At 39.6% G+C, this 14,956-nt stretch overlaps 1 protein-coding gene across 3 annotated transcripts in view; it reads right to left on the bottom strand.

The window, feature by feature from the left end:
• The window catches only part of LOC124051797 (ephrin type-A receptor 5), a 60,538-nt gene that overhangs the window by 27,382 nt on the left and 18,200 nt on the right, over positions 1-14,956 (bottom strand). Inside the window, exons 4-5 of one of the 3 annotated variants that reach the window (XM_046375471.1) lie at positions 5,132-5,287; positions 4,640-4,978 (exon numbers count right to left, since the gene is read on the bottom strand). In XM_046375471.1, coding sequence (XP_046231427.1) covers positions 4,640-4,978; positions 5,132-5,287 — 495 coding nt within the window. Of the gene's footprint in view, positions 1-4,639; positions 4,979-5,131; positions 5,288-10,792; positions 11,802-11,904; positions 12,009-14,956 lie in introns of those variants that run through there. The other 2 variants (XM_046375472.1, XM_046375473.1) reach the window with 2 other exon arrangements.

The following is a 14,956-nucleotide window of genomic DNA, read 5'->3' as shown; positions in this document are numbered from 1 at the left end:
CACAGTGCAGAACATAAGCCTCTCAGACCACAATCTGTCTGAAGCATCACCAGAATCAATACAGACCTTCAACTATCTGGTTTATTATCCTTTAACTACCCTCAGAGAATGAAAGAAAAAAGATCCAGAGACAGACTGAAAGAGAGATAGGAGACACAGAGAGATGGTTTTCTTAAGGCTGTAAAGTAACAAGGCTGTTCTCATCTATTTTTTGTAACTTAACTCCCTGTTTTATCAAATGCCACCTTTTATTTTGTTCATATATTTGCTACAGTGACAGTAATTTGGCAGACTAGAATTGATCCCTCTTGCAACGTATTGCACTGAGACCAATACATTTCAGACACTCAGGAATCCATAAGTCTTGACAAGAACAGTGAAACCATGTGGCGCCTTCTTGGCCAAGTGGTTTAAAGTGTCAATCATAAACCGCAAGGTCCCCATTTCTTGTCTGGCCAGGGATCTGTGTTGTCATCACTCCCCACCTTTCTCCCCTAATCTCCTGTCATCTCTCATTGCACATTGCAAATACATACACCAGGACTCCGTATCTGCTCAAAAGACACCAAATATACAAAATCAACCAGATGGAAAGCATTCTTCTTATGAAGTAACAAGTGAAAGATGTGAAAAACAAAAATTCTGTGTTAATGATCATCATTGAAAAATAACATTTAAACATGAGGTTTTCCTGATCACAGCAATACCACATGTATTCCTGTTTACCAAAAGGGTGTGAGGCAGCAAGGCGAGACAGGCAGAGAGGTCCAACTAGCAGACAACTGCATCCCAGTAGTGTTAAGACGAAGTTAATTCTCTATTATCCTGAGTTAAGTTCATTACACATTCAATGCAAACACTGCAGTGACCCCACTACTTTTATATCTAAAACAAAAGTAAGATACATGGGCAGAACACCAGGTTGTGCACTTATTTTTACCACCCACAAGGTAATGTATCATGATTCATTTGATTAATAGCCTACAACAGCCAAAACAATGTATGAGAGCATTTAGTGTGCAGTTACCACACAGTGCTCCCACTGTGAACAACATGAACAACAAATGGCCAGAAATAAAGACATAATAGAGCAGAGCTACAGCAGAAATGCATTTAATGGACCTATAATGATTATTAGCTAACAAAAGACTGAGTTTTCTGTGATTATTAACAATTAAGGGCCTATAAGATTTCAAAGTTTCTTTTTATTATGACAGATGAATGATATTTTCTCCTTGTGTGGAATGAAGAGTAAAACCACAGAAAAAATATCACACTCTTATACACAAAGTATGTCAAAATACCTAAAAATTAAAATACTTGGAAAAGTCACTGGGCTGCAGGTATAATTCTGTACTTAGATTGGTGGTTGGTTTTCTTTTAAATTAAATTCTACTATTTAACAGCTCCCTTATCACAGCCATGGATTGGTGTGAAAGGCAACATCAAAGCAGTGCAAAATATATAACTAGTATTTTAAAAATTGTTAATCTGCACCAGAGCCCTCAGTGTTTCTGAATGTGTACAAGCAGTTAATGTCCACCTCATCCCTTTTCTCTCTTTCCTTCTTTTTCCCTGTACTCCTTATCCCTTCTTTTATTTCTACCTTTCTTCACTGCTTCATGCAAACTTTTTACCTGTCCCCTCAACCTCCATCCTGTTGTTCTGTCCTTCTCTTTCCACCTTCCCTCCTGCCTTTCACCTCACCTCCTCATGAATACCAACACTTTATTATTCAGCAGGGCTTCACAGGGACACTGTGAAACCACCTATTTCACGGATCCCTTATCGAGTGTGACACTTCCCACACATCAAACGGCAGATCCTCTGACTCTTTTCTCTCTGTCTAACCGAGTCTCCTTGTTGCCCCCGCCTCTAGGTACTTTTGTCTTGGTATCTTGTTTTTGTCTTTTTACCTTCACCAGCAGAAACACCACAGAAAAAAAGCAGATGGTTACAATGGTAATCAAAGTCCGTAGAGGGTAATTACATCTGTGATACATAGGCCAGGCAGGATCAGAATATATTAAACTGTTCATAACAATTACTACTTCAGGGTTATTGTTAAAATGGTTGCTCTGGTTACTTTGGAAATCTCCTAACAAAGACCTCCACCGGTTGAAGTCCTTGCTGCAGTGATATAGAAAGGATGTCAGTGTTGGGTAGGGCTGGGTATGTCTTACAAGTCACAGTTCCAGTACTCTTAAAGTGATACTGACATCAACAGAGTACGCTGAACTGTCAAATACACCACACGCAAAGGACTGTACGAGTTGTAGCTGCCGTGGTAGCACGCCAAACACATGGCATTAAATCAAAGAATGCTTGCCATGATTGGTTGTCATTTTTTTCCAAATCCATCTATCCATCCATCCGTCCATCCATCCATCCGATAGCAGCGCTGACACACAGACAGACAATCACACATGCTCACATACTCACACCTAGGGGCAATGTAGAGCAGTCAGTTGCAAAGATCATTTGACTGGTTTGAAGTTTTGATACTACTTTGATACTGGGTACATTTGGTCGATACTTTAACAGCACTGAGTCCCTACAGGTTGTATACCACCAACTTCAAAGGTGAGGAAGGTCTTATGATTTGGTGTACTGATGAGTCTGAGCAGTGACTTGATAACAAATAGAAACAGAATAAGAGAATATTAATTTAACATTCATATAACGTTTACAATTGTATGTAGACCTTCTGTTAAATGAACAGTTGAGTAATGCCACAGGGAAAAGATTTGCTGTCTTGCACCATCTCTTTTTTTATTGCATTTACTTGGCAAAATATCATATATCAACTGTAGAGTTCACTGCAAATCATTCATATCAACACTTTCAGGTATTTGCATGTGAGCAAAGGTTTGCACATGTGTTCTGCAATCTGTATTCCAAATATTTGGAACAGCTAAACAGTGTTATTAGTACAGATGTTCAAAATCTGTCAACCTTCCAAAACCTCCAGTTTATGATCCTCTAAATTTTTATGCTTATTGGTGCATTATCTCCTGCAACAACCTGACTTACCAACACAGATCAGGACATTTCGAATCCATTGCTATTATATCCTGCACTGCATTTTTTTCTTTTTTAATTTTTATATTTTTATTATTTAAGTTTGTTTTTGGGTCCATAGTCTGCCACTGCTTCACTGTTGTATGTAATACATATACATATGCTGTCTTATTGGTTTGAGTAGTATCTTTAATATCAACAGAAATAAAAACACGTCTTTGCCATGTTCATGCCAAAGCTGTGACTCTGCCAGCCATGTGTAATCTAGCATAATCCTTAATCCCCATTTGGTCCAGTGACTGGCTAACTTTAATCCAGCAACAACTCCAATAAACTGAATGTGAGTTCTGCAGTCTGGTGTAATCCACTCAGTCTGCTGACAGCCACAGTGACACCAAAGTTAGAGCGCTGTCCCTAACCCTGTAGTGTCTGCCTCTCTTCTATACACCTGCTGTATACATCCTATTACTCTCATATTATTTCCTACTATAACCACACTGCCAGCAAACCATCTGTTCAACAAGCAGAAACAAACGTGCTCCTTCAAACACTGTTTTTTCTAGTCTTCCCTACAGATGGAAGCCTTGGGAAGGAGAGCATTAAGCCCATATTTTTCTCATTTCATTACGCTGTGTGCTACCCATTTCATTACAAGCAAATAAAATGGACGACACAAGCACATACCTCCCGTAAATATAAAAATGGGTTACCAAGGCAGAATTTTAATCTCCATTTGAAAGGAAAACCAACAAATCTTCCAATATTTACAGCTATGGGGAGTAGTTAGGTTCTTTCATTGTCCAATATTAGAGCGGTCTTTTGTGCTTGGCCACTGTGCTGCTCACATCAGTATTGTTGGTTTAGGGCCTTGCTTAAGCATAGTTTATAATTACAGAGATTTTACAAGATACTCTGGCATTGCAGATAAAATAATCCCAGCAACTACAAGTGCAAAACATACAAGCTGAAATAGTCTTTCTTTGCTCAGACATGATCAATAATCGTACTTCCCAGCCTAAATTTAACACGTATACTTTCAAGTTATCAGCCCGTCACTGCAGATAGATACACTTTAAAACATCTGCTACCACACAAGAAACACCATAGACAAACAGCCCACACATTATGCTACCAATTCCTGCAAATTTTGTTGATGAAATATACTGCCTAATTGAGGAGATTAAGCTGCTTTTTCAATGACAAATCTGGATGCAAAAATAAAAATAAAAAACAGATTTCCACTGTGCAATGTTCCATCATTCACTGCAGGGTTGGTGCATGAGGGAAAATTAATACAGTAACAGATTTACTGGACAAATACTGTGATAATTTGATCATCTGGTCTCTTTGTTATGACACTCACATATTCACACCAGTAACCCGACAGACAGGTTGGTCTGTGGCAGACTTAATGAAGGAGAATAATAAAACAGTACAAAAATAAAAGAGTTGTGACAAAATGGTGATGATTTCTGTTGGGAAATTCAGAACAAATTTGAATATGGGGGGTGGGGGACAGGACAGCTGTGGTGCTGATTGGAGAAGTCACAGGGAGGCTATGATTGACGAAAAAAAAAAAGTAAGTACTGACAGCTGTGACAGATGTGGCACAACATACCTGCCTGATTGGTTGTCACATTAAGTGACACATACTGCTTTGCATGGTCTTTGGCCAGCTCGGACACCCCATTGACAGCCTCCAGCAGGAAGCTGTAGTTTGTGTGTGACTGCAGGTCGGCCACCATCACAGAGGTGTTTGACAGGCCGACACGTCGTGGCAGAAAGCGTACATTGGGACCGCATTCCTCCAAGCCCCTTCCATCTGGCAGGACCTGCCTGCACAGGATGTTGTAGCGCACATCCTTCCTGCCTCCTGTTTCCATGGGAATGGACCACTCCAGGAAGACGCTGGTCTCATTGACATTGGAGATGGCATTACGAGGAGCGGAGGGAGGTCCTGAGGAAAAAGAAATGCATCCAGGGATATCACACAGGGAAATCTTTGAACTCTCTGCAGCAACATGATATCCAAAAATTGAAGTTAAATCTGTGAACATAAGTAGCAAAATCAAAGTAAATATGCGGATACATAAAAGTACTATATTCTCACGTGTGCAGGCCATATTGGGAGGGTCGGAGTCAATCTTGTAGTACCCATCCTCACATGTGCAAGCGGTGGCTCCTGCCTGCCTGGCCACACTGTGGGGTGGACATTTACTGCAGGCTGAAGACTCCAGCAGCGAACGGTAAAACCCCACTTTGCAGACTGAAAGATGAGTGGGGGAAAGGTAGTGGTGGTGGGTTGCCATAGGGTGTTTGGGGTTGGATCAAGAGATGAGATAAGAGCAGACATATAAATGGGAAAGGGAAGGGGGTCATGGAGAGAGAGGTGGAAAAAAGTGGGGGGAGAAAAATAGCAGGACAGCATGGTTAGTTCCTTTGAAAAAAAAGGAGGTCAGCATCAAAACGAAATAATTTCCCTCAGTGGTTGTGGTTGTTTTGAGGTTACTCATCAGACACACTACTGTAGCTGCAGAGTTGAAATTAAAATCAGCATTTGTCACATTGGTTTTGTTGTCAAGTTGTCAAATTTATATTTGTTCTTTGTTCCTTTTTAAGTCTGACTTTTTCTTAAATGCCTCAAGGGATTATTTCTTTTATCCAACCTGTGCAACCTTATTCTCTTGTTCAAGTTGTATTATCTTTTTTTTTTCCTTTTGTGGGGCTTTCCTTCTTACTCAAAATATTTAATTCATTCGCTTTTGCATCGGCTTCATTATATTGTACCCATACGTGAAACATACAAACAGCAAGCACAGAGACAAACATAATCGCTCTTCCTGTCTCAGAAACAAACAGTCTCATGGTTGATCTAAGTGGGGCAGGTAGACAGCAGGGTGACACACTCAGAATGTTAACACGCAAAAACACATCAACAACCTCTGTCGCCATGGCTGCACCCCCAAGCCAACCAATAGACTTATGACTTTTCACAGCATCATTTTCTGCCTGATTTTGCTGTTGCACCAGACAGACACAAACAGACACATACAATATAGGATGGAATACTAATAGGATATTGAACTTTTCCATAGTTCCATAGTTTACTGCCTCTGTAGATACTATGGACTCAATGACAAATTTCTGTTTCATTTATTACTGAGGACAGGAGAGCAGAGGCGAGGATTGCAGAGAAAGGAGTACAGGACAAAAGAGAAGAGGGGGCTCTAAGGTTAGGAACTATTGTTTTCACCCATTGTTTCTCAGTGTGGCTATTGTGAAGCCCAGTCAGGTCGTAACTGTGATTACGAACTACAAAATTAAACTTTAGGTTAAGAGGATGGGAGGATAAAGGATGGGAGACAATGTGGGACGGTTCAAAGGAAAAAATACGTGAAAAGGGAAGAGAGGAGAAGAGGAGAATAGCTACGTTTACAAGAGGAGAGGGGGCAAAGAGAAGAGGAGAAAGAACAGGAACAGAGGGGAAGATTTGTACATGCTTGCGTGTGTATGTGTGTCAGGAGTTAGGCGACAGTGGCTGTGATTCCCCTTGACGGAACCTTGGTCTATTGTCACGGAACATTAGTCCTGAAAAATTCTCCCTCTGCCCTGGATCGCTTGTGTCTCACCTCTGCCTCACATGCACAGATCTTTGTCTTTGTGGTATTACTGTAAGAACACTAGAACAGCATACTGGGGAACCACCATTTCTGGGGGGGGGGGGGGGGAAGGCCATAATCCTGTACGCACACACAGGAGGGCTTTCATGAAATGTGTTAGACATATTGGATGCCACACATACCCTAATTGTGAGCTGAGGCTCAAGACATTGCTTTTGAGGCATTCGTGAAACTGGCCTAGTTTTGAATAAGCAGATAGGAATACACTGGATAATTCATGCTCAACAGAGGACAGATAATAATGTATTTCTTGAGGGTTTATTTTTGGACGGTGAAAAGATGCTTTAGTTCTGCCATTAGTATGCTTTTATCTCGTTTTGTTAAGGGGATGCGTTTGTGTTTCATTTCTATTTATTTTATTTTGATTTGTTGCAGCATAATATAATATATTGTATATATTGTCTTATCGCGGCCTACGTGTGGCATCTGAGTGTGAGAAGCAGTATGCAGCACTCAGGGCAGGAGGACACACCTGATCTTTTGTCTGCTTGAGCCAGTTAATACACACGCACATTTATGGTTGCATACAGATTTATTGCCATAGTCTGGTGTCGAGCTCTCCTTGACTTCATCCTACAGTCCCCCATGGCCAAATCAATAAAAATGGGGTGGCAGCTCATTTCATATATACAGACATACAGGCAGACTTGCAGACAGTGAAGCAAAACGAAGAGGAGCAGAGAAAAATACATAAAATAAAAATAAAGAAAAAAAAAATAAAGAAAAAAACAGCTTTGAGCATAATAATGTTTTCAGATGGTATGTTCAGATATCGTGCCACTGTAACTATGATAATTATTTATTTAGTTTTTTCTTATTTTTGGTGCTAAGCTTTCACCGCCTGGTCTGTCAGTGCTGCACTCCCCAAAGATCACCTGCCAGTCAAACAGTATGCTGTGGGCACAGCGTGGTACTGTGACGGCTTCATACTTGGATTTCCTGCTGATTGAGTTTTTAGTTTCTGTATTTTTTTGTTGTTGGCTGTGGCTGTAAGCAGTCACTGCTGAGGATAGCTTCTTTGTTTTTCTATTTATGTCACACACACCTTGAACTATGCTAAAACCACTGACAGGTGAATAGAAAAACACAGATCATCTTGTTCTGGGAATCGTGTGACATCACAGCACACCCTCAGATGTGGTGCACCTGACAGGTCAGAACTGTTTTAGCAGAACGAGGAGGGTTATACAATATTGAGGCAGGAGGTCTCAGTGTTTTGACTGAAATTGTATGTGACCCATGAAGAGAAAGGTATGATGCTTGGTAAATGGAATAGCAAACTTTACTTAGGCATTTACTATATATGAAAAATAAAACTGCATTTGTTCACTAAAAATGTTATATAAAAAAAGATACAAAAGGAAGACAGTCAACTAGATAGATGCATACATTTGCATAAACAGACAGACATTTGCAGATAATGTGGTGTCAAAGATTACATGACACATTTTGATCAAATTAAAAAAATGAATTTATTTACCCTGAAAGTCGCAAATGATTGTGGGAATGATAAAAAGCATTTGCAATTAAAATGTGAAAATTGGTGTGAAAAAAAAAATCCTTTTGCTTGCCACTTTAATGAAAGTCAATTTCAGTTGACTAATAGGCTGCAACATTGTGTATGTTAAGGTATTTATTATCATTAATTCTAGCTCATTTACATTTAAGATAAATAGATTATTCGTGCTCTACAGGAAAAGTGAACACAAAACACATGTGGGAATTAACTGAAAGCATGCATTGTTAGACATGACATGGCAGTGTGAATGCAAATGACTACACCACTACAGCTATATCGTGTTCCGTTTTTGACTGTTTTTGCTTAATTATATATATATATATAAGGATTTACTACATGCAGGCAAATGGGGTGATAAAGGTCATGGCAGCCAGCTGAAGGCTGAAACCGGGGTAAAGCGATTAAAATGCCACAGATAGTGAAAAAAAAGATGCATGCTCAGTGTGTGGAGGGTAGCCCTAAAGTCCACAGTGTGGCTGTCAAGACAGGAGCAAAAAATATGTTGAAACTAGTTGAGTAAATGGCAATTGGATCACTGTACATATGATTGTTGCATTCATAATTATGATCTACTACTACCATCATGATATGAAATTATGTTAATAACATCTTCATTGGATAATTTATCTCTCAAATAAATTGTTTATGTCTAGATTAAAATGACCAGTGCCATACCTCAAGTTTCAAGCACACACAGTTTTACTTTATTGATCAGTATTTTAATATATACATTAAAATTTAAAAATAACCTTTTTTCCAGGGACTGTATTGTTGATTTAATTTAACCACCTCTACATTATTTATCTTGATTGATGTCCTACAATGAAGCGCCTCCACATGCAAGGACGGGCAGGCTGTTAGATCTGTGGATCAGGTGCTTTACTTGTTTAATTGTCTTGAAGCGGCACACACTCACACACACTATCCACTCATGGATAGGTCTTTATATGAGAACACACACATACGCACACATACACTTCTACACATCCTGTGGTGAGATTAGTTATGGTCATGGCCAGCTGACTGAAATGGCTCATTCGTCATTGGGAATGCAATCTGAGTAGGCGGCATTGGTGGTATTAGAGTGTGTGTGTTTGTGTGTGTGTGCTGCCCTTGGGCAAGCTGTCTTTCTGTTGTCGCACAGCACTTAACGCACAGCACAAAGGGTAATAGGTAATTAATATGCAATACACACTAATGTGCCTGTATGCTTTAGTGTGTGTGTGCGTTTTTGTGTGTGTGAGGTTAATACGTAATTAATATGCATCACTCTCTGGCTTCCCAGGCAATTAAGGATCCAGTGGTGTCCATTGATGCTTCTTAACGAGCGTCCTCTTTAATTGGAAACATTTCATTATAAACATGTTGATTTATATGACTGGCTGTCATTTGGTGGGATTAGAAGACGTAAGCGATTAAGGCACAGGCAGAGAGACATACTCGAAGGGGGAAGGGGGTATAAAACAGAAGTTACAGTTAAGGGCTCCATACTGTGTGTCAACAGAATACTGGATTTAAATTCATTTGCATGAACACAGTCACAGTATGGATCCAAATATGGAAATACCTTCCTAAGACACAAACATTGATAAAGAACAAAGAAATACAAATCACAGGACTGAGTGTCATGTCTTCACTTGCGAAGCTTATTAACTGATGTACGAACTGTACATCAAGTTATACACAATGTAAAAATACCCAAGTTCAAGTTAATTCAAGTTAAATCCTTGCTTCTAATATGCACAATTTCACAAAAATCTATTCAAAATATCAGCAATTGTCATTATTTATGCATTGTTGAATGAAAATCACATTAAGTTGGCTCATTACTTATGCACCAATGTGTAAGCTGCATTAAAATCCTGAAACTGGTTAAAAAGTCAAGCTAATATGAGCTACTGCTATAGTATCAGTTTAGTGAACAGATGCGTCATATTTGTATTACCGTAGGTTGTGCATGCAAAATCTGTCTCTTCAGTGTAACTGAAAAAATGTACCGTTTTGAGCAACTATACCTAAAATGTTCTTACTGTAACCACATTTCCAATCTTAATATCAGCCAGAAATTGTGTGAGGAATGCAAAAAGCCAATATGGCTCCCATTTCTTGCTGCATACGGCACACACTTTCCATCTTTGCTGAAAGACTTCCAACTGTACACAGATTCAGCAGGATTGACATAAAAGTAAACTTTTATAGAAGAAACACAAAAAATAGTATGGGTGAACTTCAATACAATGCCTATGTTGTTAACAGATAGCATTGTGAACTAATAAACCAGGCAAGGAAACACAGCAAATATCCTCTTCCTGTATTTGTCCCACAGCGAGCTGCTGGCCTAAGGAACGTAAACACAGCGTGTGTGTTCCTATTTGTGTGTGTGCATGAATGAGGATGTCATGCCTCCATGAATTACTGCTGTATTACTGTGTTTGTGTGCATGCATCTGCACATGCACATGTGTATGCTCATATTTGTGTATGCTTCTGTGTGAACACAAACAAAGCCAGATGATAATACCGTAATAATATACAATCAAGTCAATGGAGTTTTCCTGTCTGTCGAATGACAGAAAAGGTCATTGTTTAGCACCCGTTTATTCTCACAATCAGGCCACAGACAGAAACCAAGAGGTCAAACAGGTCACAACAGCTTTCAAACATAAACCAATTTATTGTCTTTGTCAAAGTCTAGTCGGGAAGATTGAAAATTAGCAATACATCATAGTGATAAATCAAGTGTCATCTTATGCTGACCAATTGTGATGGAAAATAAATCAATCAACTGAATAACAATAACGCCAAAAAACATATCATATTACTTGTTCAGTGTTTAGCTGACATTCTTTTACTTGAAAAGAAAAAACAACAATGAACCAAAGACTGTGAACACAAATTGCACGCATCAACAGAATAGGTGCACAAGGGTCAGCATCTCAGTGCAATTACAATACCCCTGAGACATGTGATCTCAGCCAAATGCGGAGGGCTGTCAGATAAGACAAACGTGAGAGACGCATGTGCATGAGATGGTTATAAATCGAATGATAGTTCTTTTGACCCACTTAAATTCAAATATCCAGAATATTTGTGTTTCTGGATGCACATTTCTGAGCATCCATCCAGATGTGCATTGCAGATTGCAGCGAGTGTATGTATAATTCCTACCTAAATTCATCTCATGCATGCTGATACTGTATGTACTTTGATTGCACTCTCAGGTAAAAATGTTTTGATGTGTTTTCTTTACCAGCCAGGTCTTACAAGACATGTACTCTCAGAGAAATTTATGGGTTGCGTACTATCGTTTTTCCAACACTCATCTGAATTACAGATGCAGTTCCACGATCAATGCTTGATCAATCCTTTACAAGGGCTGTACATTGTCAAAATTTTCCTAAAGTAGCAAAGTCAGCTTTTTCCTAAAATGAAGAAAAAGCTGCAATAACTACAGTTTTCTGAATCTCAGTATTTGCAGGATTAAAGACAGCTTTGAAATATAAAAATTCAGTTTCATCCCACATTATCATGACGTTGACCAGCTCACGTGTTTTAACTTCACCATCACTTCTTTCCAGATTTCTTGAGAAGGTGCAAGGAAAAGGATGTCAACAATGTGTAATGGCTGCAAAACTGTGATTGTTTTGTAAACTGTATCATTCGGGAAACACATCACCTGACCTACATGCATCTGAAGTGTATGAATCTACCAGGCTGAGCAGTCCTACAAGCCACTGCTGGCTGGGGCTCTGGAGACGACCAGGCTTTCATGGAAAGAAACTGGCTCTGCTGAATGAAGCATTTTATTAATATTTCACCAACTGCAAGAATGTGCGTGTACTGTTGTACTTACATCTTTGTGAGGACATTGTGGCTGGCCCACATTTCTTATAAAGAGGTGTTTGAGGGTTTAGACTTGGCTTTAGTGGTGGGGTTAGAATTAGGTTTAGGTCAAGGTCATGACAAAGAAGGTTAGGCACAGTTATGTGGTTTATGGCTGGAGTTAGGGGCTCGGCAAATGTGCTGTTCCAATGAGGCTACTCGCAAGTATAGGAAAAATATGTGAATGTGTGTACATGTTAGCAGGGGGAAGGGTAAAAGGGAGGAGGCACTTCTGGGAAAGTCAGTTTACCCAACAAGCACTCAGGAAGCACTTTAGTTGTCATGACAGTATCACCACGTTGAGATGATGGGGTGATGGAGAGGGGCTGGGCATAGAGATGGAGGGGGAGGGGGAGAGGGAGAGAGAGAGAGAGAGAGAGAGAGAGAGAGAGAGAGAGAGAGAGAGAGAGAGAGATGTAGTGGAGAGCACAAAGTGAGAGAATGTAAGTGAAAGAAGCCAGCAGCAGCTTCCAATTGAACAGGATCTAAAAAGATGAATGGTGACTCTTTCCGCAGCAAATCCAGTCAATTCATATTTCAGGAGATGATGGAATCAAAAAGGCTTCCTGCCACTTGCAGATTTTTGCACAAGTGCATCATTCACCAGGCTGTTTTGTCTTTTGGGCATCTCTGGGATGACAGAACCTATTTGTAAAGGGTTACTGAATACTGCTTAACTCAAATGGTAAAAATTTAAATGACGCATAGCAACAGATAAAAGGGAGGAAACATCTGACTTGTGATGTGAGTTCTGATCCAAATTCAGCATCTACAAATCTAAGCTGCACGCTTGCATCAACAGAAGCGGGGCTAATATTGCAAAACTAACAATGATCAAAAATAGATGACAGCTACATTAAAAAATTAACAATAAAATAAAAATTTTATGTTTTCACCATCCATTTCACTGGAATATTATGTAAAAGTTTGTAAATGAAAAAGTAAAAGAAGCCAATTTTTCAACGAATTCCCTTCAACTGTATACTGTATACTATAAATAAAGAAAGCCAAAGCAAGGCGGTGTGGGGACTCCTTATCAGTAAATATGGCTAATCATAATGAAATGGCAGATGCCAACATGGTCATGTGTGTATTTCTTGTGTTACATAAGTGGCTCTGGTACCCTCGTCTGGTACCACATCGTCAACCACAAGCCCCACACTGCAACTGTGAGCCGCTTGTTTGCTATCCCATAATTCCCTAGAGGGAGAAGGCAGAAATCTTCCTCGCATTACGCCTGTGAGACAGTTTCTGATGGCAGCACCATCACCGTGACCAGATTGAGTTTGACATATGCTGCAGTGACGTCTGACAGGCAGGCAAACATAGAGGAACATCAGGGGAGCCCTGGCACTGAAACAAAGTATTGTCAAAGGAAATCCAGCTCTATCCACAACACACTTAGATGATACTTGCTGATCGAAATGCTCCGTGGTTGTATTATTCTACCGGTAAGCGGCACTTTATCGTTCCATGCAATCCTTTTAATTGATGATACCAAAAGTAGTCCTTGATTTGTATTCCACATCTGCTGCCCTTTTCCTCTTCTCTGCCTGGTCCTACCCTCCCCCAACTTCCTCTCTTCCCTTCCCCCGACTTTGCTGCCCATCTCTTACATCAAGTCTTTTTTCTTCTGTCATGTGAATTAAATGCAGCCTGAATCCCAACATCACAAAGCTGTCAATCCCAGCATCCATTCAGCCTTTATTTCATCATGCCAATGTGGCATTCAGCACTTATCATATCATTCTAACAAGTCACTCATTATTCTGTCTTTCAAACATCCAATTTAGCCCATATTCCATCCTCCCAACACTGAATCCTGTCTGGATTCCATCATCTCAGTTTGTCACTGACCTCTTTAACTGTCAGTAAAACACTTCACATAACCAACGTTACATACAGTCTTTATTATATCATTATTTCAAACCCAAATTCCATCATCAGAACAATCCTTTGTACCCTCATTCTTCCATTTGTTAGAATATTAAGTATATGATTTTTTGATTTGATTCAAGTTTGGTTTCATTGTTGCTGTTCTCATCTTCTAATGCAGCTGGACTACATACTGCTGAGAGAACTTAACTGATGAAGAAATGACAAAAACTGGTCAAGAATAATGTATAAAATGATATAAATAACCAGGTTTGTCATGTTCCATGTGTATTCATATCCGAGTATAATTAAAACTTTCATTCAGCTCTTTCCATGAACTCAAACATCCAGTTCATTATTCCAGTGTTCCATTCAGCCATTATCCCCACATTTCTTGTAGCTCTCATTCAGCCCAAGTCACATCTGCAGGAGTGAACTCAATCTACCCCCCCCCCCTCCTTCTCATCTATCTCTTCATCCATCTGCCCACTTCTATCCACAGTTATCTTTCCTCTATCGCTATCACCACTGCAACAACACTCATCCATCTCTCTGTCCCTCTGTCCTCACACCCTGCGGTGAGAAACCTTCAATTTATCTTGTGTCCATTTGTTTCACCATCATTTCTCCTTACTGTAATCCTTCCTTCCATTCATTCATCCATCCATCCACCCATAGATGCATTCCCCTCCTCCCCTTTCCCTCGCTTCTGTCTGACACTGCTGCAGGCTAGCACCAATTATCTCATTTAAAGTTGAGCCTACATCTATACATCTCACACAATCACATACAACATCTTTGGATGTCATCTGACACAGTATTATTTCTGGAATAACAAGACACCACATGCTTTCGACGTAAATGTATTTACTTTCTATGCATCTTTTACTCTTGATATGCTGATATTTAAACTATATATGACCATTTCAATACAGTGTTGTGTTATCATATGAATAAATAGAAAAAAAAAAAAGAAAATA

This window comes from Scatophagus argus, chromosome 20 (assembly GCF_020382885.2).
Source record: "Scatophagus argus isolate fScaArg1 chromosome 20, fScaArg1.pri, whole genome shotgun sequence".
Taxonomy (NCBI): Eukaryota; Metazoa; Chordata; class Actinopteri; family Scatophagidae; genus Scatophagus; species Scatophagus argus.
This window is presented reverse-complemented; position numbering and strand designations above follow the sequence as displayed.